Below are 27439 nucleotides of genomic sequence, written 5' to 3'. Positions count from 1 at the left end.
GAAGTTTGCCTTTAACAAGCAGGTAGTTGATTGCTGGAACAGACTTCCATCTGTTGTTGTGGAAGTTGATAGCTTAAATAAATTTAAGGCTGAACTAGACACACATTTGGAGTGACAGGATAAGTGAAATGGGAAGGGTTTTTTTTTGGCTGATGCTGCATAAGCTTGCTTGCTTTCTTGCATCATATGCCTCAACTAATGCTAAAAAGGTTCACCACCCCTGGCCTAGATCCTTTATAAGATAAAATGGAATATGACGAAGGTATGATTGGTGGAGACTGTAGAACTTCAGTTGATCCTCAGTACACATACAACAAAGAGACACTGCAGCCACAGCTGTTTACCCAAGATAGGTTGAATGACCTCATTAGAGATCTAATAAGGTCATTAAACTCATTTTGGATAAACAAACCCTCTCCAGAGATAAAGCGGAACTTCTCACCTTGAGACTAAAACAGAAGCACTTGGTTAAGAACATGAAAGCGTCTCACTATCAAAAAAGAAAAAGTTTTGGCAAAATTCAGTAAATGGTCTTCTCTGCTACTGCTATAATATCAATGGAGTTTATGAGGCATTGTCACAAGTACAAATTGTCTCCAATTGGTATCTGTTCGTTAATTTCTCACAGCTAAGTTCCAAAGCTGTTCTCATGCATAATGAAAATTTAAAGCCATCCTTCCCTATTGACCATTCTGTTCATCTGAAAGAGACATACTATAATATGAAGACACTAGTCAAAGCAATTCAAAACAGCACTGATCAATGCAAAGCTACAGTGGCATCAAAGTCATTGATATGTTAATGGGAATGCCAGTAGAGTTAACAAAATGTTGTTTCCTATGCCTATGGGACAGCTATTCTAACACAGATCAACATATCAGATGTGACTGGCCTCAAAAAAAAAAAAAAAAACACATGCATGCCAGGAACAAGTGTGCAGTATGTTCCATTAGTGCATACAATGATGATTTTTCCTATGCCACTCCATGTTACTTGGACTAATGAAGAGTTTTGTGAAACTGATGGGTAAAATGAATTTGAGAGAATTTCATTAATTAAGTGAGAAATTTCCAAAGATCAGCGCCATGAAAAGTGAAAGGGGGATTCTTCGTGGGCCTCAAATCAAAGAATGTCTGTAGGATGAAAGCTTTGAAAAATGTCTCCATTTTAAAAAGCTTTCATCTTTAAAAAATGTATTCGAACTAAAAGCATAGCAGGCTTTCAAATGGCTTTGTTGAAACTTCTAAGGTAACTACAGGTCTCTTGAAAAGATGGAGTTCAGAAACTACAGCTCACATAAAAAGAAATAGAATGTCGTATGTTATTGCAACTTCATTTCTTGCATTTGTACTTAGACCTGTTTCACCAAAATCTTGCAGGGAGTAATGAGCAGGGGAATGATTCCATAAAGAAATTAAGCCAATGGAAAATCTCTAGCAAGGTTTCTGGAATGACTGCATGTTAGCAGATGATCGCTGAATGTTATAATGCAATATTCTAAACAAAGTGTAAGAAAGGAATGCATCCACAAATTTTTAAATTGCACATTTTTTTTTTACAACAACAAACTGTATTATTTTAACTTTGTATATAAAGTATATTGGGTTTAACAAGTTCACTGTTACCAAAGTATGAGAGAATTCATTCAATGTAATGTAATTTTCGGAATTTTGTGGTGGTGCTACCAATGCTTTTGCTACATTGGTAGCACCACCACAAAATACAGTTCCATCAAAACATCAAACACATGTGTGTACTACTACTACAATAGCTTTAGGACGGGACAGTCCAATACCGAATTAGCAACACATGTTCAATCCCACAACCACACCCCCTTAGTAGATTCAGCCATTCCTATTATCAAATTAAAATCCAGTTTTAAAATTTCCCAATACGAAGCCCTAGTTATAGAATGGTTTCGCCGCCATTCCACTCTCCAAGTATTAAATTCCAAACTACCCTATAACATAGCACCAGTCTGGAATCTCATGCATCTGAGATTCCCACGTGTATCCAGGAGCATCACGGGAACTTAGTTTTCTTAAATACACGCGTTCACTCTCATTCTACCACTGCCAACTGAAGATGTGTAAAATGAAAGCCACTTGTTATGGCTATTGGCCTTCTGTTTTCAACCATATAACTTCAATTGTTCCAATTTCAACATTGACAGCCAAGGATGAAGACGTGCACTTCTACTTCCTTGCGCATATTTTAATTCTGTTTTTAAATCCTAACTTATTCACGCTAACTTAAATTTAAAATTATCATCCACTTTATTCTAACATCAATACAGATCATAAAAAGGTGAGTACCATAATAAATTAAATTAAGTTATGCTATTATATTGTGAAATGATATAATTATAATCTAAAAATTTTCAACCAGAAGGCAAAATATGTTCTTCAATAAATATAAAAAATAAATAAACCCACCAGATATTAATAAAATAGTGGCTGGATTCCCATGTATATCAACAAAACGTCGCATACACTGTTTTAATTTATCATCAGCAGCATTCTTGCTTGTTGCATTTATATGAACTACTGTTACCTGAAAGAATGAAACATTTAATTGAATATTACGAAAAGAAGGAAAGCAGATGCTTTTAAATTTTAGAGTTATATTAGATTAGGGATAGAGTGGACCTGATATGCACTCACAGTTGTATTATAACTATCATACAATTGGAAGGTACATAAAAATCCACTAAATAACAACAATACAAATACATAAAATTTTATTTGAAAATGAAATGCACAAGGCATAATTCTTATGAGTTTTGGTAATTAACTATATAGTATAGGTGTAAATACACCATAGTTAACATATAAATTTGAACTACATAAGTAGCGTAGAAGGCATCGTTTTAATTGTATCTCATATTGTGGTTACATTCACAATGAGATAGCAGTATTGCACTACTTCAAATAAATAACACTTCTCTAGAAGAGAAGACTACTATTTAATAATATATATATATATTTTTTTTTTATGTGAACCCCAAACACGAGAGGTATTAGAACCTATAGTACTTAGTACAGCTTGGGTTGGAGGTTGAGAAAAGAAAGAACATATTTGTTGACATTGGACTTGAACTTCTGTAGATTGTAATTTTCAGGAAATACGTATGAAGGAAGGTTGTTCCAGAAAATGGCAGTTGAATGAATAAATGAGGAAGATGAAAAGTTGGTTCTGTGGGTTTGAAGTTGGACAGTAAATGGATGTTGGCTGGTGGCGGCACGTCTTCGGACTGTTTTGAAAGAGAGAGCGGGAATTATAGAAGCCAATTCAGAAGAACAGTGCCCATGGAAGTACCTGTAGAAGAGGCATGCAGCAGAAACAGTACATCAATGAGAAGGAGAGTGGAGAGACTCTGTTAGAGATGAATCATTAATTAACCTAACTGCCCTCTTCTGAATGGAATCAAGAAGCCTGAGAGAGGTTTTGAGAGCACCACCCCAGATGTGGGAACAATATTCCATGGCAGGGCAGATTTGCGATTTATACAGAGTGAGCAGCTGTTTGGAAGAAAAGTAAAGAGCAGCTGTTTGGAAGAAAAGTAAAGGCGAGAGCGAAAGACAAAAACAACTTTTTTAGATGCAGAGGAAGCAATATTTGTAATGTGCTTGTGCCAAGAGAGATTAGAAGTCAGGGTAATCCCCAAAAGATATATATCATTTTGCCTAGAAATCGGAGTGTCACTAAAAATAAGCATAGGAGCAGAAGAAACCTTTTTGCGAGATATAAGAAAGACTGAGTTTTAGAAGGGTTGAAATCAACTAAGTTGTCTTTGCCCCACTGGAGAATTACCTGAAGATCGGCATTTAAGGAATTGGTAGCAGATTTTCGAGAGGTTGAAGCTGAATGAGCAGGACAAGGTTTCTCAAAATGGAGAGTGGAATGCAATGTGCTATCATCGGCAAAACTCTGGATAGGATTTCCAGTCAATGGAAGAAGGTCATTAATATACAAGAGGAAAAGAGTATGGGGAAGAACTGAACCTTGGGGGACACCGGCATTAGTGGAGAAGTTAGAAGACACAGAGCCATCTACCATCACCCTCATTGAGCGATCAGAGAGAAAACTGGATAACCAATTACCAAAAACATTTGGCAAACCATAAGATGGAAGCTTGTTAAGAAGACCTTTAGGCCAAACACGATCAAAAGCCTTTGAGATGTCAAGAGCAACTACTTGTGTTTCACCAAACCTTTCCATTGAATTAGTCCATAAATGGGTAACATAAGCCAGAATATCACCAGTGGATCGACACTGACGGAATCCATACTGGCGATCGTTGATCAGACGGAAGGTTTCTAGGTAGTTTAAGAGTTGCTGGTTAATTGATTTCTACATTACTTTAGAAAGAATAGAAGTAATTGCAATGGGACGATAATTGGATGGGAGGGATTTGTCACCCTTTTTAGGAACTGGCTGGATATGAGCAAATTTCCAAGCAGAAGGAAAAACACCTTTGGAATAAGAAAGTGAAAAAAGGCGGCAAAGAATAGGAGTAAGTTCAGGAGCACAGGTTTTGAGAACAAGTGGAGAAATACCATCAGGACCTCGAGCTTTCTTAGCATCAAGATTCATCAAAATCCTTCTGATATCCTTTTGACGGAAGACCACAGGAGGCATTGAATGGAGCGTGTTGGGAATGGTGGGAGGTGTTTTACCAAGATCATTAATACATGAGCTCAAAGAAAAATGGGATGCCAGCAGGTCAGCTTTATCCTTGGCTGAAGTGACAACAGAACCATCTGGTTTGGACAGAGGTGGGAGCAGAGATGGGCAAAAGTTGTGGCCAATAGCTTTGGCAAGAGACCAGAATGCTCGGCTACCATTAGGGCAAGAAGCAAGTTTTCTACTCTTATCCCGTTCAAACTCTAGTTTGGACTGATTAATAACTGCTTTACAATTGTTGCGAGCTTTGGTGTAGGCAGAAAATGAAACTGAAGAATTAGAAACAAGCCAATTACGATATGCAACATTCTTCTCTTGAACAGCCTTAGCACATTTATTGGAAAACCAAGGTTTAGATGAAGGAGGAGATTTTAAAGTGGAATGTGGGATAAAGGATTCCATTCCTGCAAGAATAATTTCACTGACACGGTATGAGCACACGTTGCCATCAGAAGTTTTGAAACAGTAATCCGACCAAGGAAAAGAAGTCTCGCAGGTCATCCCATTTTGCATTCTTGTAATGCCAAACAACAAGAGGTTGGGAATAGCCATGAGATAAAGGTTCCATTGGAGAGGAGACAATCACCAAGTTGTGATCTGAAGTGCCTAAAGGACCTCTCACTTCGACCGTAAGAAAAAGATCAAGTGTACTGGCTGTATAATTAGGATTGTCCGGTATTCTTGTAGGTAAATGAACAATCTGTGCTAGGTCATTAGTAATTGCAAAAGCCTCAGCATCTTGACCTGCTGGGTCGGTGTGACTAGAAAACAAAAGCCAGCTGGAGTTGTGAACATTAAAATCAAGGAAAATTACCTCACTGTTAGGAAAGTTGTACGGGAATAAGTCAAGTTGCAAAGAGAGGAAGTCAAAGAGCTCTACGTGATTAGTGGAGTTGGGAGAACGGTAGAGACAACAGATGAATTTGACACAATGAAGTAGAGAGATTTTAAGCCAGAGAAGATCAAAGAGAGGAGATTCCAAATTGCCAAGTCTCTGACAAGGAATATCAGAATGGACATATGCACAAGTATCAGGCGAAAGGAATCATACAGTGAATAATTTGGGCATCTGAGATGAGCAGTAGTTGAATCAACCGATAACTGAGATTCTGTCAGAAAAAGAACATGGGGTTTGGCAGAGTACAAGTGGAAATGGACATCGTTGAGATTAGAATTGAGACCACGTATATTTGTGAAATGAATTAGGAAGTGCTTGGAAGGTGTAGATCTTTTCGCAGATAAGCTTGTTCTATTAGCTTGACAATTCATGGTGTATGCAATAGTAAGAAAAAGTGGGAGTGGGACATGCTGTATGAAGTAATGAAATTTTTGGATATGGTGTACATGTGGTAAGAATGTACCCAGATCCTTAACATAACGTGGCCTCGACAATGCTCCCTGCATACACATTACTCGGACTCCCTCCAGTCACTATCTCGCAGAGTAGAGGTAGCAAGATTATACACTAGCTGATCTGGAAGCCTCCTAGAGAGTTACCAATAGGTTCGGTCCGGTGTACTAACTAGCGGCCGGCCTGCGAATACCGTTTTAGAGCTGTACCCTCGAAATGTAAGAAATATTGGATCTCGCCACGATGGAAGAGATAGGGAAGGGTTGACTGGAACTTAGCTCTAGAGACTAAACATGGGTTCCACCACTTCAAGCCTCCAATAAGCAAAGTGGTGGTATTTCACCAGTTGATGAGAGTCATCTACCACCTAGTTTGTTTGTTTGTTTGTTATTTGGTTTTTAGGAGCATTAGCAACTAAGGCCATATTGCTCCGGGATATGCGGTGGTCATTCCTTGACCTTTCCGCATACTCCGTATTTGGTGGTGACGGGCTCGAACCCCGGTCTAATCAAGAAGCATGTGCTACGCACTGCTGCTCCTTCCCACCTGGCTACGGAGGCGCCGTCTACCACCTAGTACTGCCTGGTAACATAGAGGGGCGGCGTTCCTCCATGTGGTGTGGGCGCCACACCTCGACCCCCTGCTTATGTTGGTTCACACCTGGGTGGTCACCCACCATGTACTTGTGCATGGTGGGTGACCATACCCAGAATTACTACCAGTCCCACCATCGTGAAGGTGCAAGCGTATATGAGATAATTTACTTGCAATTCAATCATCCCTTGGGCAAGAAAAAAATGTTCACGATATTTTTAATTACAGAGTCAAAATATCATGTGTGGAAGCTTCGAAAACTAAAAAGGTTTGAGACCTTTAGGGGATCTCTTTGGGACATGAAACAAATAATGTCTGCTTCCATGCAAAGGTTTTTACAGTTGGAAAAATGGCATTTAGGGTCTGATAAGTTTCTGAAAAGGTGGGGAGAGCCACCTCTTCTTGCAGTTTGGTTGGAGATGAAGTTCATCAAAAGTACTGGTTTTAGTTATTTGGGAAAAAAAAAAAACCTGTGTTTTTTTTCGTTTATTACAAAATTCAGTTTTCTTGATAAAAATCTAGATCTCTTAGGCTCTCATCAAAACAGTTCCATGATACTGGTTTGAATTTTATAACTCATTTGTTTGGTTTAATAGATCTGGTCTAATGGGTTATTTTTCACATTAAATTCACAAACAGCTTTGAAACGATCGTCTGAATTAAGATTTTTCGTGATTTAGGTTTGGATTTTATAATTCATTTGTTTGGTTTAATAGATCTGGTCCAATGGGTTTTTTATCACATTAAATTCACAATAGCTTCGAAACGATCGTCTGGGTGGTGGTATCCTCTGAAAATAATAACAGTAGTCTTCTCTACTAGAGAAATGTTATTTATTCGAAGTAGTGCAATATCACTATCTCGTTGTGAAGGCAACCACAATATGAGATACAATTAAAACGATGCCCTCTACGCTACTTACGTAGTTTGAATTTATGGGTTAACTATGGGTGTATTTACACTGATACTATATAGTTAATTACCAAAACCCATAAGAATTATGCCTTGTGAATTTCATTTTCAAATTACATTTTTACCAACATCCTTTGGCATCCCTCATATTGTGGATATAACTTCGCAACCGTGATGGCATGTTGTATTACCGAGGTACCTGCCTGCCCACTGATGATGAAGCCCAATAGCTTCGAAACGATCGTCTGAGTGGTGGTATCCTCTGAAAATAAATAACAGTAGTCTTCTCTACTAGAGAAGCGTTATTTATTCAAAATAGTTAGTTTGTTATTTGGTTTTTAGGAGCATTAGCAACTAAGGCCATATTGCTCCGGGATATACGGTGGTCATTCCCTGACCTTTTCCGCATTCTCCGTATTTGGTGGTGGTTGTTATTTGGTTTTTAGGAGCATTAGCAACTAAGGCCATATTGCTCCGGGATATGCGGTGGTCATTCCCTGACCTTTTCCGCATCCTCCGTATTTGGTGGTGACGGGCTCGAACCGCGGTCTAATCAAGAAGCGTGTGCTACGCACTGCTGCTCCTTCCCACTTGGCTAAGGAGGCGCCATATTTGGTGGTGACGGGCTCGAACCCCGGTCTAATCAAGAAGCGTGTGCTATGCACTGCTGCTCCTTCCCACCTGGCCACGGAGATGCCATTCGAAGTAGTGCAATACCGCTATCTCGTTGTGAAGGCAACCACAATATGAGATACAATTAAAAAGATGCCTTCTGCGCTGCTTACATAGTTCAAATTTATGGGTTAACTATGGTGTATTTACACCGATACTATATAATAAAATTTTATATATAAAAGACCTGTTCTCTTGATTATATCCAAGTCAGATTCAAAATTCCTGGACTCCACAGACTATTACATGGGTTACTATGACAGTTCACTGGTTGAATGTGCGAAGGTTTTCCTGGCATTGTGACTACTTTAATTGTAGTGTACCAGTTCATGAGTACAAGATATGCTAGAGCAGGGGTGGCCAACCTAATTTGTGATGTGATCTACTTTTTTTCTTCAAAATGTGCCGCAATCTACCATCTCAAGAATTTCATTGGACATAGTTAAAAAAGTTAATCAACACATATTGAAAAATGTTGTTTATAAATTTTAAAATTAAATACAATTCAGAATTCTTATTTTAAATTCATACGTATTTAAAATTTTGATTTATGAGAAGTTTCTGTCTTCGTGTCATCTGGCAAGCTTTCAAAATCAGGGATATACTGTGATAAGGCCAATTGTAAAGAACTTCTGTATGCAAGTCCGTAAGAGTAGAGGGATTCTTCGTCTTTGTTTGTTGCAAATACGAAAAGGCCGATTCACATAGATATGTGGAATGAAAACAGGAATTTAAAAGTTCCTTCATTTTTTTGAGATCCTTCGCCATTGCCAAAAATTGATATTTACGTATATGCAGAAATGCTACTAATCAGTGTGTTGAAGTGCCTTTCTAAATTTCCTTTTTTATTGGGTATAGCCATGGAAGCACTGCATATCAAACAACAATTTTCTTTTATCATTACAAAAAAGTATTCTAGTTCCCACTCTTGATGAAAATGATACATTTTGCTCTTTTTCGTAGTATTCATTTTAAATCAAAGGTTATTAAATTAACGTACAAGTACTGTCCAGTTATTAATATTAAGTAAGCTAAATAAGAATTCGGCACATACACTAGGCTCGCCACAACATAACTGCGTGCATTTTCACTGGACAAACCTAGAGGCTACACGACGACCAGAGTAGTCACGTGGTTCAACGGATTTGTAACAAGCGTATGCAGTGGGGCGCATAATAATAATATTTAGATTTTGACAAATCTATTTTTTATATATATTTAAAATTTGTTGCGATCGACCGAAATTAAAGCCACGATCGATTGGTAGATTGCAATCGACTTGTTGGCCACCCCTGTGCTAGAGTCATGCAGTTGTCTGTGCATGTGCACACACACAACTGCATGTTCACAGGTGAATTTTTCTGTTGTGTGGGCAGAAAAACCCACAGTACCTTGCAAAGGGGGAAATATTGCTCCACCTGATATCAGCTAAGCCCTCAATTTATTTAAGGATTCAAACTACAACCTCTCTAAATGTGTTGTGTGTGTGTGTTGGAAACATAAAAAATTTAAAATTCACTACACTGTCACTAAAATGCTTCATCAGACACCAATAATAACAGTAATAAACATGCTTTCTATCATGCAAAGTATAGAACATGAGACATAATCTGGCCATTCTAGTAATTGCACATAAAATATGTGTGTTTATGTGTGCGTGCATGCGAGCACAAATCAAAAAGTTCAGATAATTTCTAAATTTTCTAATGATTTTTTCATTTACTACTTCATTTTTTATTCTATGTTTTAACATTGTGACTGTTTAATTAAATCAATTAAACAGTCACATAGGAAGCCACGAATCAATGCAGAAACAGGCAAGGGTTGAGGGAATGACAGTATTGTTTCTGCACCCTACTGGTTCCAAGTATATTTTTCCGATCCATATCTCTAATTTATTATATAGGAAAAATAGCTGGTTATATCAAAGCAAGAATGAATGTAAACAAAAAAAACTTGTCAACCACTTTTGCTAATATCTGTTATATAATGTAACAAAAAGTGAATATTAAGCATAGTCCCATTGCTTCATGCAAAATAACTGCCTTAGTTTATACTATCACACACCATCAGACATCTCTCATATCATGGACTTATCACTATTGGGTTGTCACTATTGCAACAACAGGGTACCTGCCCATCCAACCATTGATGAGTACACCAACAAGCTTTGAAACAGTGCCGTCTGGGTGATGGTATCCACCAAGAATAAGTAACATTAGTCTTTTCCACTGGTGAAACGTTACTCATTCAAAGCAGTACAATACCTCAGCAACTCATTGTGAAGGTTGATTCACAATATGAGACACAATTAAAATGATGCCAATTATTGACTTGAACAGTTCACTACGAACGAAACATGGTGCAAAACCACTGACTGTACAATAATGTAACAATATTGCCCATTCAATTAAAACAGAAAACAGGAAAAGAGCAGTGCCAACAAAGGCAGCTATGGGAGCATTTTCTGGTTCATGAATTTTGGGCAGTATATAAAACTATGGAACATGACTTTCAATGCATACACGTATAAGTTATAAATCCAGTTTAATGTAAGAATACAAATACAGTCCATTCCGGTTAATTGGGACACATCGGGACTAGTGCATTTTGGCCCGATTAAGCGGCTGCCCCAATTATCCGAAGTTTCTCGTAAATAGTTAAAAATACAATGTACTCCCCCCCCCCTTTACAATTGGTTCACTGTTCAATCAAATCACGTTACGATGGAGTCACCATTGTAAAGTACCGTTCACTATACGATGTATAATAAGCGCCAGTCATTGTGATCACGTTTGTGAATTGAATTTTAATTCTATTAAACAGCGATTCTAATTAGCAAAAATAGGAGGAATATTATCCAGAGGCTATAAAAGTAAAGATATACAAATTACAAATTTACCCTTTATTACCTTACCAATTAAAAAATTAAATGATATGTGAAATTCAGAAGAATATACGATATAATCGGAAGAATTAATACGTACTGTAATATGTACATACTAATTAAACTAGTTGACATTTCTGTTCACTGTCATTTGTGGGTGGGGGTTAAAATTTAAAACAGTAAAAAGATAAGCAATCAATAACAAAAAACACCGCACACACAAATTGCAAGTAACACGATACGTGCAAGTGAGAACGGAGTAACAAATTACGAAGCTTTAAAAATAGGAATGAAGAGAAGATTATGAAAATTATTTTTTTATATGATTGAAGATTTCATGGAAGTGTAAACACATTTTACCATAATAACCCACAGAATTCCAGCTGTTGGTATTATCGCAAATTCAATAAGATCGAGTTTACTATCAGTTTATGACAGATTTCACTAACACAAAAGCCCAATAAACAGGTGACTGCTAATTGTTTTTATTGTTTTATGGTTGTGACCTCCAGAAATCCGACCGAACTACGTGGTACGGTCGGAGACAATCGTAGGGCTGTGGTCTCCTGCCCCGATTAAACGGCATTTTGTCCCAATTAAGCGAAGTAAACCCTGGCTATTTTCTCGATTGGTTTCTGTTTTTTAAGATTTGCCCCAAATAAACGGCTGCCCCGATTAACTGGTGGCCCAAATAACCGGAATCCACTGTATATATTAACAGTAGCTTTCGAGACGCGTGTGCCTCTTCAAATGAAACATGGTGCAAAAGCACTGACTGAAAGAAAGGAAGAGACATGCATCTCGAAAGCTACTGTTAGTATATATTTGTATTCTTACATTAAACTGGATTTATAACTTATACGTGTATGTTATTAAAAAACCATGGACCCCAGTACACCAGGCCAATTCGTTACTTTCAGTGCACTTATTTTATGTATCCCAACGGCAAACAGAGTACTATTATCAGTAGTACTCTAGTCAAAATACACTCCACCTAACTTGATAGTGTGGCAAATTGACAGTACTACTGGTAAAGAAACTTTGGTTCTGGTTCTTTATCAAACAGCCCCCCAAGCAAAACATCTAGAGTGCATCAAAAACCAGTTAAAGATTAGTGGATATAATCTATCAATCTTTTTAATTATACATATAGCTGTATGTGAGTTTTTTTTTTTGGAAAAGCATATGAAGGGGGGTCAGACAGACCCCCTCCAAAGGAACAGTGAGAAATGCTATTTTTGTTTTTCTTTACAGCTTAATTATAATAACATGAGTACATAATGGAGAATATTAAAGAAATTAGAATACCCCTGGCAAACATTTCACCAACATTGTGTCAGAGGAGTAAAGTGTAATGTCAAAGTAATTACAAGAACCTCTGTTTATTTCTAGAATATAGCAATGCAAACCAACACGGGCTATCTTAGCCTTTATAGGTTCCTTTGGCCATATATGGCCCTCTCAGTACTTTTATGCCAATGTTTTAATACACTTTGAATACCTATATAGTACCTATTTAGGAAGGATAGAGATGATAGAAGGGGTGGTGGGATCATGTTTTTTATTAAAAGTAGCCTGAGCGCGACAAAAGCTTTCCCTGATTCAGACATTTCGCATGCTAGTATAAAATCTGTATGGTGTGAAATAGTTGGAAGCATAGGTGTAATGAGAGTAGCAGTAATCTACAGGCCAGGTGATTGCGAACATTATGATGAGAGCCTCTACATGCAAATTGAATGAGCAAGTAAGCGTGAATGTCTTATCATGGGCGATTTTAATTTGCCTCTAATTGGAGCAAATGGGAGGGAAACTCCACATGGGGGACAAATATTTTTTAATTGCTATTGTATCAACATGTCAGGGAAAGCACTAGGGAAAAGAATACTCTAGACCTCATCATCACCCATGACCCAGATGACATCATAGGGCTGACAGTACAGGAACCAGTAGCAGGAAGTGATCACCGAGTTCTCAGATGGACAATGAAGAGTGAGAGGTAGAAGTAGTGAAAGGCAAAGGAATAGGTTATAATTTCAGGAAGAGAAATTACGATGCCTAAAGGTGCTACATGGCCTCTATTAACTGGGTAGATATCTCGCAGAGTGCGAATACAATTGAATTAGGGTATGCCTTTAAAACATTAATCACAGAAGCCTTGAATGCTAATATACCATTAAAAAAATACTCCAAGAGGAGGATTCCAAGTTGGATGAATAATGAAGTTTCCAGATTACTTGAGCAGAAAAAGATGGCATGGAAAAGTTACAGAGCAATAAAAAGTACCGAAGCCTATAACAGCTATAGATTGATCTGTAATGGTGCCACAGAAAAGGTTAGGCCGGCAAAGGCAGATTGTGAAAAATCACTGGCAAAAAGAGCAAACGGGGGGAATAAGGAATTCTTCACTTCATCATCATCAGCCATTTTCAATCCACTGCAGGATGAAGGCCTCTCCAGCTGTTTGTTATTTGTTTGTTTTTTTTAGGCGCATTAGCAACTAAGGCCATATTGCTCCGGGATATGCGGTGGTCATTCCCTGACCTTTCCGCATCCTCCGTATTTGGTGGCGACGGGCTCGAACCCCGGTCTAATCAAGAAGCGTGTGCTATGCACTGCTGCTCCTTCCCACCTGGCTACGGAGACGCCGCCTCTCCAGCAACTTTCCAGTTGCTGGAGATTCTTCACTTATCACATATATAAATGAAAAGAAGTGAAGGACAAACCAGATCAGACCCATATGTAATGGGCATGCGATAGTATTATATACCCAAGCTGAAGTTGCAGATGAACACAACAGTTACTTTGCATTAATATTTACAGAAGAAAAACCCTTTATGTCAATGACAAATTATGGGAGTGAAGTTAAAAAAAAAAAAGAATAATTAATGATGTTGAAATTTCACATGTTTATTTAATGAACAATTTTGAGCCTACAGGCCAGTAAGGCTCCTGTGGTTGAAGGCATATACCCTATAATCTTAAGGGAGGCAGCAAGTGAGTGCATTGAACCATTGAGGCTAATTATGTGAGCATCACTGGACTCAGAAGTGATTCTGTTGGATTGGAAAAGTGCCAATGTATCTCAAGTACATAAGAGCGGTTCTAAGAGTGAAGTGGGAAATTACCGGCCGGTTAGTCTAACTTCGGTAGTAGGGAAAATCATGGAGACAATGATCAAAGTTGGAATTCAGTATCATTTAGATAGAAATGGAATTCTGAAGGATACTCAGCATGGTTTTGTAAAGGGAAAATCATGTTTAACTAATCTGGTTGGCTATTTTGACAGGATCACTCAAGAGCTGGACTTAGGGAATAATTTCAACATTGTTTATTTGGATTTCAGCAAAGCATTTGACTCTGTCCCACATGAGTGGTTACTTTATAATCTGGAACAGTTTGGAATCACAGAGAAAATCCTTAGATGAATAGCTGGATGGCTTCAGGGCAGGAGGCAGAGGGTTGTGATAAATGGTTACTCCTCAGATTGGGTTGATGTAAGAAGTGGGTTTCCCTAAAGATCAGTATTAGGACCACTGTTGTTTTTGATTTTCATTAATGACATTGATGAAGGGATAAAGGGCATAATGTCTAAATTTGCAGATTATGTAAAGATTGGTAGAGTAGTTAATGATCGTCGCCAAGCACAGCTTCTTCAGAATGACCTAGATGGACTTTAGGGATGGTCAGAAAAATGGCAGCTATGCTTGAATCCAGCAAAGTGTAAGGTATTGCACCTGGGGAACAGTAACCCCAAAATATCTTATACACTTGGCAGAGTTGAACTAAAGCCGGTAGTGGAGGAAAGGGACTTGTGTGTTACTATAGGGTCAGACATTAAGTTCTCTGAGCACTGTAGACAGGTTGCAAGGAAGGCCCATGGTGTCCTATCGATGATTTATCGAATAATCGCTAACAGAGATAAAGACATCATAATCCCATTATAAAAAAACTATTGTTAGACCACACTTGGAATACTGTGTTCAGGTATAGAGATCGCACCTAAAGAAAGACATTGTGCTTCTTGAAAGGGTCCAGAGACAGGTAACTCGCCTGGTGAGATCAGCAAAAGGGCATCCATATGAGGAAAGACTTTGAATATGTAGGTTGCAGAGCTTGGAAACTAGCACCTAGAGACTTGATTGGGGTGTTTAAGGCTCTGAGAGGCATAAGCAAAATGAACGAGGGCAAAATTTTCAGTTATAAATGATTCTAATACTAGGAGCCGTAATTTCAAGTTACGGGGGGGAGTTGTTTAGACTGGATTGCAGGAAGTTTTATTTTAGCCAGCAAGTTATAAATTACTGGAATAAGTTACCTAACATGGGTGGTAGAGGCTGACAGTTTGGGGAAATTCAAAAGTCAGCTGAATAATTACCTATGGGAGGAGGGAAACGCTTAGGTTGTCCATTTCCTTTATTCTTATTTATTAATTATTATATATATTTTTAAAATTTTCTTCTTATTATCATTATTTTATTCTTATCATTTTATTTTATTTATTTTTTTGTTATTTTATTATTATTATTTTAAATTTTTTTAAAATTTTTATTATTATAATGTACAAGTTAGTGCAAACATATCATATTGGTACACAGCTGGACTCTGAATTGGCACAGGTATGCAGGGGCGGCATCGTTTAAGTTATATCTCATATTGTGAATACCTTCACAACGAGCTGCCATGATACTGCATTACTTCAATTATGTAACACTTCACCAAAGGAGAAGACTGTTGTTACTTATTCTCAGTGGATACCACCGATTAAACGATGCCGCCTTTGCATGTTTATGCTGGTTAGGAGTTTGGCTGCGTACTAGTGTGTTGCATTTGCATTAACTTTTGCATTGTCTAAATCTCTCACAACCTGAGGCTAAAGCCCTTAGCATATTTCAATTTTATTATTATTATTTTTTTTAATTTAAATTTTATTATTATTTTATTTTATTATTATTTTATTTTATTTTATTATTATTTTTTTTTTGGCTGGTGCACCATAAGCCATAGGCTTCCTTGCACCATGTGGCCATTGTTAATACTAATACTAAGTTTTACCTCCCGAGCATAGGTGCCAGAATCGACATCTTCAGATAATGAGTACGCTACTACAGACATTGAGAGCTGTGGAGATTTAGAAGGGGTCGGCCGCTCAAACTTACGAAAGAACATATTAATGGCTGAGTGGACAGTGGCTTTTTTCTTTTCATCATAGATTTCTTTGTAGCAAGCAAGCATATTATTCACCCCCTCTGTTAACTTTTAAGAATCATTCGCTGTCAGGATCCATCTTCTCAAACCTCGCCATTGGCAATACAATTTCATGAAATGCCATTGCCATCTCTCTGGTGATGAAGCGTCTTGGCTCCTCATTTGGTTCATTTTGAGCTTCCTCAGCATTTTCTTCTTTCACTATCGCTGCCTGCAAGTAAGTTCTTCGTTAGATAATTCCTTCTCTTCTTCCTCTATTAACTCTTCTACGTCTTTGGCAACAACCTCCAACTGAAGTAGCTCTGCAACCTTTACAATCTTATCTGTAACCTCTTCATATGATTTATCTTTTTCACACCCTTTAAAGCCTTTTACGTAACCCATTTAAACAACTTTTAGTAATTTCCGCTCAGGCCTTATTAATGTTAAAGATGGCGTGGTAAATATTGTAAGGTTTCCAAAAGTCTCTTAACGTAAATTTTTTCTCATCATCTACTGCAGACAATACCTGAGCATAAATAGTATGCTTTTAAATTTGAAATAACACCCTGATCAATAGGTTGGAGGAGTGAAGTCCTGTTTAGCAGTAGAAATATGACTCTCACATTCAAATTGAAATGATAGATGCGTGGGATGTCCAGGAGCATTATCTAATAGAAGCAAAATCTTGAAAGGAATGTCGGTGTCTTTAGAATATTTTTCAACCTCGGGAATGAAGCAGCATTTAAACTAATCCTCAAAGAGAGATACTGTTACCCATGCTCTTTGGTTAAATCAGAAATGCATGGGTAGGTGGCTTTATTGATGCCCTTAAATGCATGAGGAGTTTCAGAATGGTACATAAGCAGTGGTTTTAATCTGCATTAGCCCCAAGCAACAGTGTGACCCTATCTTTTGATGCCTTGACATCTGGCATTGTATTTTTCTCTTTGACAATGTATGTTTCATCCAGCATTTTTTTCCAATACAGAGCAGTCTCGTCAACGTTAAAAATTTGCTGTGTTGAATAGTCGCCTTCATCAATAATTTTTTCCAACACATCACAGAATTTCTTTGCAACTGCAGAATCGGCACTGGAAACTTCACCGCATATTTTAATGTTGTGAAAACCGGCGTGATGCTTGAACCTATTGAACCACCCATTGCTTGCCACGAACTTGGGTCAGGGTTTGTGCCGTATTTATCCTTAATATCTTTATAAATACTTGTTGCTTTTGCTTGAATGGTCATTAGACTCAGAGGCATTCACTTCTGAATCTGATTTTCCATTCATATTATTAACGGCTGTTCCATCTTCGATATATCTCTTGAATGCTGTTTAGTGATTACTGTTGATCTTAATTAATTAAGTGCGTTGATCCTTTGATATGTTCTTTTATACACGCACTATCGTTTAAAATAGTATTCACTGTTGAAGCAGTGAGACCTAATTCCCTTGCAATAGATGACAAACTTTGTCCTGCTTCATAATTAATCATTTTCATCATTTCTAAATCAAATTTGTTTCGTTTCCTGGCACAACCACCACTTGCAATTTTCGTTGGTCGCTTTCCCTTCATCACTGTAATGTGTAAATAGGTATGTAGAGAAGTTTCTGAAAATTTGTTTTTTATGATTGAATATTTCAATGAAGGGGAACACATTTCACCATAATAGAGTAAAAATCCACACAATTGCAGTTATCGGTATTATCGCAAATGCAATAAGATCGAGTTTACTACCCATTTCTAATTAGTTGCACTAACAGAAAAGCCCAATTAAACCAGAAAGTGCAAATTGTTTTTATTGTTTTATGGTCGTGACCTCCAGAAACATGCTTTAGAAAAATTTCACAAAGGCATTCAAAACTGATTCATATTACGAGAACATATGATAACGATGAAAGGGTAGTGCAATTTTCATTATAAATATGACCTTTTAGAGAGATAAACAGCTTAGTAATATAGGGAAATTTTCAACTTTCAAGGACTTGGAACGAATTACAAAAAAAAAAAACTATCCCCTTTCCCTTAAGTAAATGTTCGATCTGGTTTGTCCTGCTCTTCTTAGCATTTATATATGTGAAGAATTCCTTATCCCCCTCTTTGCTCTGTTTGACAGTGATTTCTCATAAACTGCCTTTGCCTGTCGAACCTTTTCTGTGATTCTATTACAGATCATCTTGTAGCTGTTATAGGCTTAAGTACTTTTTATTGCTCGGTAAATATTCCATGCCACCATTTTCTGCGTAAGTAATGTGGCAACTTCACCATTCATCCAATTTGAAACCCTCCTCGTGGAGTATTTTTTTAATGGTAAATACGCATTTAAGGAATCTGGGATTAATGTTTTAAGAGCATACCACAGTTCAAATGTATTCATTCTTTGTGCGATATCTATCCAGTTAATAGAGGCTATGTAGCACCTTAAGGCATCATAATTTCCTTTTCTGGAATTATAACCCATTCCTTTTGCCTTTTAATACTGCTACCTCTCTCTTCATCATCCACCATAGAACTCCGTGATCATTTCCTGCTACTGGTTCCTCTACTGTCAGCCCTATTATGTCATCTGATTCTCGGGTGATGATGAGGTCTAGGATATTCTTTTCTCTAGTACTTTCCCTGACATGTTGATACAAATAACAGTCGTCTAGGCGATTTAAAAATTTTGTTCCCCATGTCGAGTTTCCTTCACATTTACTCCAATCAATTAGAGGCAAATTAAAATCACCCATAATAAGACATTGACCCTTACTTCCCATTCCATTTGCATGTAGAGGCTTTCGTCATAATCTTCACAATCACCTGTTCTGTAGATTACTCCTACTCACATTATACCTTTGTTTCCAACTATCTCACACCATACAGATTCTATACTAGCACATGAAATGTCTGAATCCAGGAAAGCTATCGTCTCATTCAGGCTGCTTCTGATAAGAAGCATTGCCGCATCACCCCTTCATCTTTCCTAAATACAGTAAACCCCCGTTATTCGCGGTATCTGTATTCACGGTTTCGCGATAGCCGATTTAATATAAAATGAAACCTAAAAAAATGTGAATTTTAAAGCGCCGTGAATATTTTCACGTGGCTAAAATTATCTTTCCCGGTCAAAACAGCGTTCAGTGGGTTGGGGGAGAGGGGTGACAAAATCGCGAGCGTGGATGTTTCTCGCTAATCCTTGTTCAGTATGTGTTATGCGCTTGTCATGGAAGGTTTAGTCATTTGCTTTTAATTTATATGCTTATAAATTGAATAAAATTATAAATTGATATGCTTACAAAAGTGATAAATCTACCGTTTTGCACTGTAAAACAGACTTTTTCGAGTGTGTTAACGGAAGAAAGTGCCTTTATTGTGGACAAGTTCTTTTTTACCCGCACAAAAATATGGCTACGAATAACAAGGGAAATGTGAAAATATCAAAGAAGGTGATGACATTAGCGAATAAAATTGAGTTATTAGACAAAATTTCTAATGGTGAAAGTGTCTCTTCAGTGGCAAAACATTATAAAATCAATGAGTCAACGGTACGATCAATCAAAAAACCGGAAGAAAAAATCCGCCGTAGTGTCCGTGAAAACACGCTAATTGCTTCAAAAATTTGCTCTGTAACTCATGATGTTAAATTAGAAAAAAAAAAAAATGGAAAAAGCTTTAAATCTGTGGATAGAAGACTGAACTCAAAATAAAATTCCGTTAAGTTCACTCATCATTCGTGAAAAGGCAAAACTCCTTTATCAACACTTTAGTGAAACTGGTGAAAGCACTAGCGGGATACGTTTTTTAGCTAGCAAAGGCGCTGGTTTGAAAGATTTGTTTGAAATTTCTAATAAATATTACGTTTAATATTAAATTGTTTCTTATTTTCATTTCGATGCCATATGCTTGCATTTCACTATGTACTGTCTATGTAGAGTCATATTATGAAGGTACATATAATACATACATAGAAAAAATTTGAGACTAGTTTTTCTGATATATTTCATACTTTGGAACGGAACCTCTTTATTACTATGGGAGCCATAACTCAGTATTCGCGACATTTCTCAGGAACGTAACCCCCGCGAATAGCGGGGGTTTACTGTACATTATACAGCCATACTGAAACTCATCATCCCCTGTTTCCGGGTGGCACCACATTTCCGTAAGCCTTATTATGTCCGCGTTACTTGTTTTAACCAGCAGTTCGAATTCGCTCATTTTATTGACGACACTTCTAACATTACTATATAAACAATTAAGACTTACTCTTCTTGTATATTTAACAACCCTAACACAACCCTTGAAGTTTTTTAGGCTCTCTTACCTGGCATTAGCTATCCGCTCACTTGAAATGTTTCTGCCCCTAGCACAACTAGATAATATGTCCAGTTGGGGAAACAGATAAGAACTCTTGAGGTATGTGCAAGAGTTACTTTGACCAATATTATCAGATAAATGCGTGTTAGTATTACCAACATCTCCCCTAACTAGCAGTTTCCCTGAACCTTTAAGGTATCCTCAATAATAGTGGCAAAAACTTTTGCACCACCTTTGTTTAAGTGTATCCCATCTCTACAAAACAAATTCCTTTTACCTACAAGTGTGAGCCAAGCTGATAAATATTTTCCCCCTAAAGCCTAACAGAGTCCTTCAAGTCTTGAGTTAATCCACAAGGCTTTTAACATATAATCCCTCCTATCGTGTCTGGGCAGAATTGCAGATGCATAGACATTGTGGCCTAGCTCATGGCATTTCCTCAGTGGTCCTGTATTTTTCCAACAAATCGTCAGATCATATACGTTTAATGTCATTAGTCTCCACATGAATAATAATATTCTCTTTACCCCCCTTAAAATCTGACAATCTGTTGGTGACATCATCAACAGTTGCTCCCGGCAGACATACTCTGGTTCTACTCCACATGTCCTTATTACAAAATATATTCGCCGTTTCCCTGACAATAGAGTCTCCTAATAAAACAAAGTCCTTTTGAACCAGAGTAGTTTGCAATTGGTTTTTCTGTTTTGAGGCACGAATCGGGAGTGCATCACTTGGTATATTGCTGGAGTCTTGAGTCCCTGACGAGCTCCCAGATACTTTATTCTCGAGGGCAAGCACCCGTTTTTACAGTGACTCAAATTGTTCCATCAGTGCACTAAATTGTAATTTAAGATCGGTACACTCCTTACATCGATCACAAAGAAAATAATCCCCACGTGAGCTATGATTAGTCACCAGGTTGACCCTGGAAAACATTCCACAGGTTCCACCATGGATTAAATCATGACTCCCTGTAAATCGCCATTGGCTATTTCCGTGTTAATCACGATATCCTGTGACGTGTTTAAGGCAGATCTCGTAATTACCATTATAAAATTAGCTAAATATCAATGAAAATTAACTTTAACAAATGATATCTATAACATAAAAATCAAACTTTTACAGGATAAGCTATAACAAAATAATTCAACAATATACTAAATAAATCAAATATTTAAAAGCAATAATCAACTTAACTGAGGAGCCCTGACGAAGCATGTCCACTCACCTCGAATGCCAACTCTCGAATGTATTACACTACCTCAAATAAGTAAAGCTTCTCTAATAGAGAAGACTATTGTTACTTATTCTCAGTGGGCACTACCACCCAGATGCCACCGTTTCAAGGCTTGTTAGCCTTTCATCGGTGGGTGGGCAGGCACCCTGGTATTGCAAACATGATAACCCAGTTGTGAAGATAATCCAAAAATATGAGAGATGCCAAAATGTGTACGTGATAATGTTTAAGTAAGACTAAATGCAACTGGGCTTAATATTTTTAAGAGTTATAATTATCTATATAATATCAGTGTAAAAACACCATAGACAACTCTTAAAGGAAAAATTACGATAGTAGTGTAAAAATCATTTCAACTGTATCTCATATTGTGCTCCTCCTTCACAACAAGTTACCATGTTTTGCACTACCTCGAATAACTAACGCTTCACTAATAGAGAAGACTATTGTTACTCTCATATTGTGGGATGCCCATTTGAGGAAAGTCTTTGAATATGTGGGTCGTGAATTTGTTAACTTGACACCTTAGAGGAGAGACCTGATTGAAGTCTTATAGACTTCAATCAGGTCTCTCCTCTACTGTGATTGAAGTCTTATAGACTTCAATCAGGTCTCTCAATAAACTCAAAGAGGAAAGAATAAAATAAATGAAGCCAAAACTTTCATCATTATAAGATTCCAGAACTAGGGGGTAAATTCAAATTACAGATGAATTGGGTTTAAACTGAGTTATAGGAAGTGCATTTTTTTTTTTTTTTTTTTTGGCTGGCCAGATGTAAATTACTGGAATCAGTTGCCTTTGTAGGTGGATGAGGCTGACAGTTTAGGAAAATTCAAATGCGGCTGGACAGGTACCTACATGGTAAGGGAAACACACAGGAAGTTTCATTTTTATTTATTTAATTATTTCTATTATTTTTTTTTTTATTTCTATTCATACTTTTTATTGCTATTCTTTCTTTTTTTTTTATTGGTTTTTGTATTACTTTTTTTTTGCCACAGCAAAAGCCTGGCTTTTCCAGACACCACATAGCTAATACTAATATAAGAAAAACTTATTTGAAACTTACTGTGCCAAATAGCACTATATTTATAGAATGATGCTACTGTGGCAATAGCGATTATATATAGTAAATGAGAATGAACTTCGGAAGCTTCTTATAACATACTTCTGCAGATATACACAGATCTAATTTTGGATATAAGTTATATAGTGTTTTTAGATGCTATTTGTGATCTTATAATCCTGTACATTTAGTTTTCTGCCACAGTGGTAGTATTGCCAATTTGTCATCAAGAGTAAACAAAGAATGCCGCCATGACACTTTTAGCCTTGCTTCGGAAATTTGCTGATTTTTAACTCACGAACTGCTTAGAGTAAGACAACACCATATACCTCATTGGAGTCAGTATTGATGGTAATACTATCCTGCAAGTTTTTATAATTTTTTAACTTGAATTTATGGAAATATGGGATGTGGAAGAATGTCACATTATAGTATAGTGTACTGTATATGATTCCCAAACTTTCCTGATATCTTCCCAGGAAAGTGTTTTAATTAATTTTTTTTTTTTGTTTCTGCATTGCATCAGGTAAAGGGACCAGAAATACCCCTCTGGAACAATTTTTGGCTGCCGCATAGGTTATTTACTTAGCTTTAGTATGTTTGTATTCCTCCCTTCCCATGATATTAGCATTAGCACATGATGCAAGAAAGCAAGCTTATATAGCATCAGCCAGAAAAAAAAAAAAAAACACACACACCCCCATCTTATTTCACCCATCCATATGGACATATGGATGGGTGAAACCATATGTCTATAAAAATTGCTGCATTTTTATTTGCTTAGGACAGCATGCATCCACATGCTGAAGACTTTCAGAACAAATCCTCTTCTGAATGATAATGATGATCCTTAGAAGGAAAATGACACTCAGTAACTTGATGAATCACATGAATGTTCTCCCAAAGGCACCCAAGCGCCAGCAAACAAAGACAATACTGATCCAAACAAAGTCTATGCTCTGCACACAGCACTATCTAAACCCTCAAAGAAGGATCAAAAATCACAAGGGCTGTTGTCCTGAATATAAATTAAGTCTGGGGACAAATGGAGCATCTTATGATTGAAGTACTGATGAAGAACAAAAAGCTAAAGGACAAGCTGGAAGAAAAAGAGGAGAGACTGAGAACACAGACCAGGCATGCCAACATACTCACGTAACCACATCATATGTTCAAGCCACGACAAGACACTTCAACCACCTGCTCCCAGAACAAGCAGTCAGTCAAGAAACAGGACAGCACAACGAACAAACCGTCTGGTTATAGTTAAGCCTGCAGAAGAAAATTCGGCCAAAACAAGTGAGAATTAAAGATAGAAATCACAACCAAACTCAAAGATGACTTGAAACATAAAAATAAAGGGCATTAGAAAGACAAGAACCACAGGTATAACCATAGAAAAAGCCACCAAAGAGGACCTAGAAAAAAATAAGGCATGTAAAAGCATCAAAAATCTGGAAATGAAACTTGAACAGCCCAAAAAGCTAGGACCAACAATAGCCATTTATGACTAACCCAAGGATATGTCACAAGAAGAGTTGCTTGACAACATAAACTTCAAGAACCTCCAAGATTTTGGATAAACACAAAAGGAAGTTAATAGAGACATCGAAATTAGGCTTTCCACAAAACTGACACCTATGAATTAAATGATTAAAATTCCAAACTAAGGAACCAAGCACTTCATACATATGTGAGACTACAGGGCAGCATGAGAAGAGCTCTACTGTCCACCCGGTCCAGTGGTTTTGAGTTCAAGGTGTGGTTATTAAATGAAACTTGCAATAAAATAAATATAATGAAATATTTCATACCTTACAAGTTATCCCCCTCAAAATAATTGCCTTGGGCTTGCAAACATTGTTCCATATGTTTCTTCCAAGTATAGAAACATTTCTGGAAGTCATCTTCTGTAAGCCCTTAACACTTCCATTGTTAAAAAAAGGCTGTTTAAGCATGGGCAACGTTTCTCTACCAGAGAAGCATTACTTATTCAAAGTAGTACAATACCTAATCAACTCGTTTTGAAGGTATTTTACTAATATATACAATATGAGATATATTAGTAAAATAATAAGAGGAGTATACCTCAATATAGTGCGTAGAACCCTTCCGTATGATACCCTCCAGAAATTAAAACGAAAAAACGAAAAAATCGGCAAACTTACCGGTACATTAGAGTAAAAAATAAATAATTAAATAATCAATTTAACACAATACAAATCAATTTAAAACAATTAAAAATCAAATTAACGCAATTAAAAGAATCAAACGAAAATATTCAAAACGATTTTCCTTCCTGAAGCTGACAACGCTTTTCGACCGTATGTCGTGATCACAGGAATGAAAATTACCGAATCGGGTTAAACCTGTTACTTAAATAGAGATTATTTGTCTTCGCGCATGCGCGTAAAGGTCCACGAATCGGAGATCAAATATGGCCGCCGAACATTAACAGAATTCTCGTGTAATTTAATTTCAACGGTTTCTGCAATTAATAGTCGCGTATAATTACGTTGAACGTTAAGTATTTTGGCTTCGTTAAATAAAAAAGTATGTTTTTCGTTAATGGCATGAAAGGCTAATTCTGACGCTGCTGAACGAGAAGCACGATCTGAGGCTTCATGTTATATTGAGGTATACTCCTCTTATTATTTTACTAATATTATTATCAACGTAGAACATATTGAGTAGCACAGCTCTGATTCATACTATCTAACATGAGATATAATAAAATGATGCATGCATACTACCTGGGTAGTAGAAATGATGGAGATGCATTACCCATGTTTAAACAGCCTTTTTCATACTCTTTGAGATATTTGGCAGTGAGCTTTTCAAGCTAACTGCCAAAAGGTTCTATGTGTGATATCAGAACAAACACCTCCCCTTCTTTCCCCCCCCCCCACCACCAGTATGGTTTTACCAAGGATAAGTCTACAGAACATGTCATCAAAGCAATCCTGACCAAGAAAAAACCACCATAAGAAGTATCTACTAGCACAGTTCATAGATTTCAAAGGAGCCTGCAACACTATGGTTGCAGAGTGACCTGGAAAGATTTTAAGCGGCAGAAGTTTCTAATCTGATCTATAAGCTAGCCACCAGCTACTTCTCAAATCGCATACAGCTAAAAGATAAACCAACTAGAAATCTCCAGAGTAGTCACAAGAGGATGCCTACAGGGGTCTGTTCTTGAGCCCCTGTGCTGCAACATAGTATTCAACATCTGGCTAACAAGGGACATTACCTTTACAACATATGCTCATGATCTAACTGGGCTAATTGCTAGCTTGCTGATACTAAACAGTAAGCTAGCAATGTCCTTACAGACCTTCACGAATGATATGAACAGCAGATATCCATCTCCTATACCATTTGTACATAAGGGGAAAATAGATATTCAAAGACCAACAACAATTAAGTACCAAGGGAACTCAATGAAGATTGCCACAGTTACCAAGTGCCTTGGGATAGTTATTGACTGAGGACTAAACTTCTTACCACACTCCAAGCAGATCAAGGAAAGAGTGAAAAAATATGCAGGCAAGTTGATAAATGTAACAAAGGAAGGAACAGGGCCTGAAGCCAAGAAATCTTCGTCTCTATTACAAATGCATAATTCTTCACATTACAACCTATGCAGTGGGGATTTGGGGACACGGAGCCATTACCCCTGATAGTAGTTACTCAAAGATGTTACTATAGTGGTTTCAGACAGTTTTTTAGTACTGTTACTCAAAGTAGTTTGAGTAACAGTACTATAGTAGTACTGTTACTGTAGTAGTTTCAGACAGAATGTGGAACCAACTGATGATGTTACCAACAGCAAATTCTCAATGGAAACCATTCAAGGAAGCTACTAGGCTTTTCATACCAACTAAAAAATACCGTTCAAGGTTTCAGCCTAAATGGAGGTCAACTGAACTAAAGAGACTTGTGACAGAGAAGAAAAATGCATGGGATGCATATAAATTGACAGGTGACAAAAGCCTATGGCAGATATAAGCTAGTCTGAAACCAAGTTACAAAGGAGGTTAGGCAAGCAAAGGCAGATCATGAGACATCTTTGGCAAAGGATGCAAAAAAACAGCAAAGACTTCTTTACATATGTAAATTTTAGAAGTAGGAGGATGAACCAGATTAGTCCACTTGATATCGTTGGTACGAGAGTTGATGATCCTGCTCAGGTAGCTGACAAACTGAATAAGCAGTTTATATCTACGTTAACAGATGAGGAATTCTGTGGGGAAGTAGAGGCCAAAAGTTTATTAAACTCTAACAGGGAGCTAAATGATTTTGTTACAACTCAGGGCAAAATGAAGGAGAAATTGTGGCACCTGTAGTAGATGGAATCTATCCAGTTATATTAAAGGGGGCACCAAAGAAAGTAAGCAAACACTTAACCACAACTATGAGAGCATCCTTAGATTGAGGGGAGGTCCCCAAAAGACTCGAGATGTGCAAATTTATCACGAATTCATAAAGAGGGATCAAAGAGTGACAAGTATGGATGTTGGTGGTTCAACGGTTGAGGATCCT

The 27439-nt window shown here is 37.3% G+C and overlaps 1 protein-coding gene across 4 annotated transcripts in view; it reads right to left on the bottom strand.

Moving 5' to 3' along the window:
• Nucleotides 1-27439, bottom strand: part of Marf1 (meiosis regulator and mRNA stability factor 1-like protein) — a 1146796-nt gene that overhangs the window by 1006520 nt on the left and 112837 nt on the right. For all 4 annotated transcript variants that reach the window (XM_090377798.1, XM_090377799.1, XM_090377800.1 and 1 more), the window contains exon 4: nucleotides 2436-2553. In XM_090377798.1, the coding sequence (XP_090233924.1) occupies nucleotides 2436-2553 (118 nt within the window). The remainder of the gene's footprint in view (nucleotides 1-2435; nucleotides 2554-27439) is intronic.

The sequence above is a fragment of the Mastigoproctus giganteus genome, chromosome 7 (genome assembly GCF_048544385.1).
Source record: "Mastigoproctus giganteus isolate SK-2022 chromosome 7, ASM4854438v1, whole genome shotgun sequence".
Classification (NCBI taxonomy): domain Eukaryota; kingdom Metazoa; phylum Arthropoda; class Arachnida; order Uropygi; family Thelyphonidae; genus Mastigoproctus; species Mastigoproctus giganteus.
The sequence above is the reverse complement of the archived record's forward strand: the minus strand, read 5'-3'. Positions and strand labels throughout refer to the sequence as shown.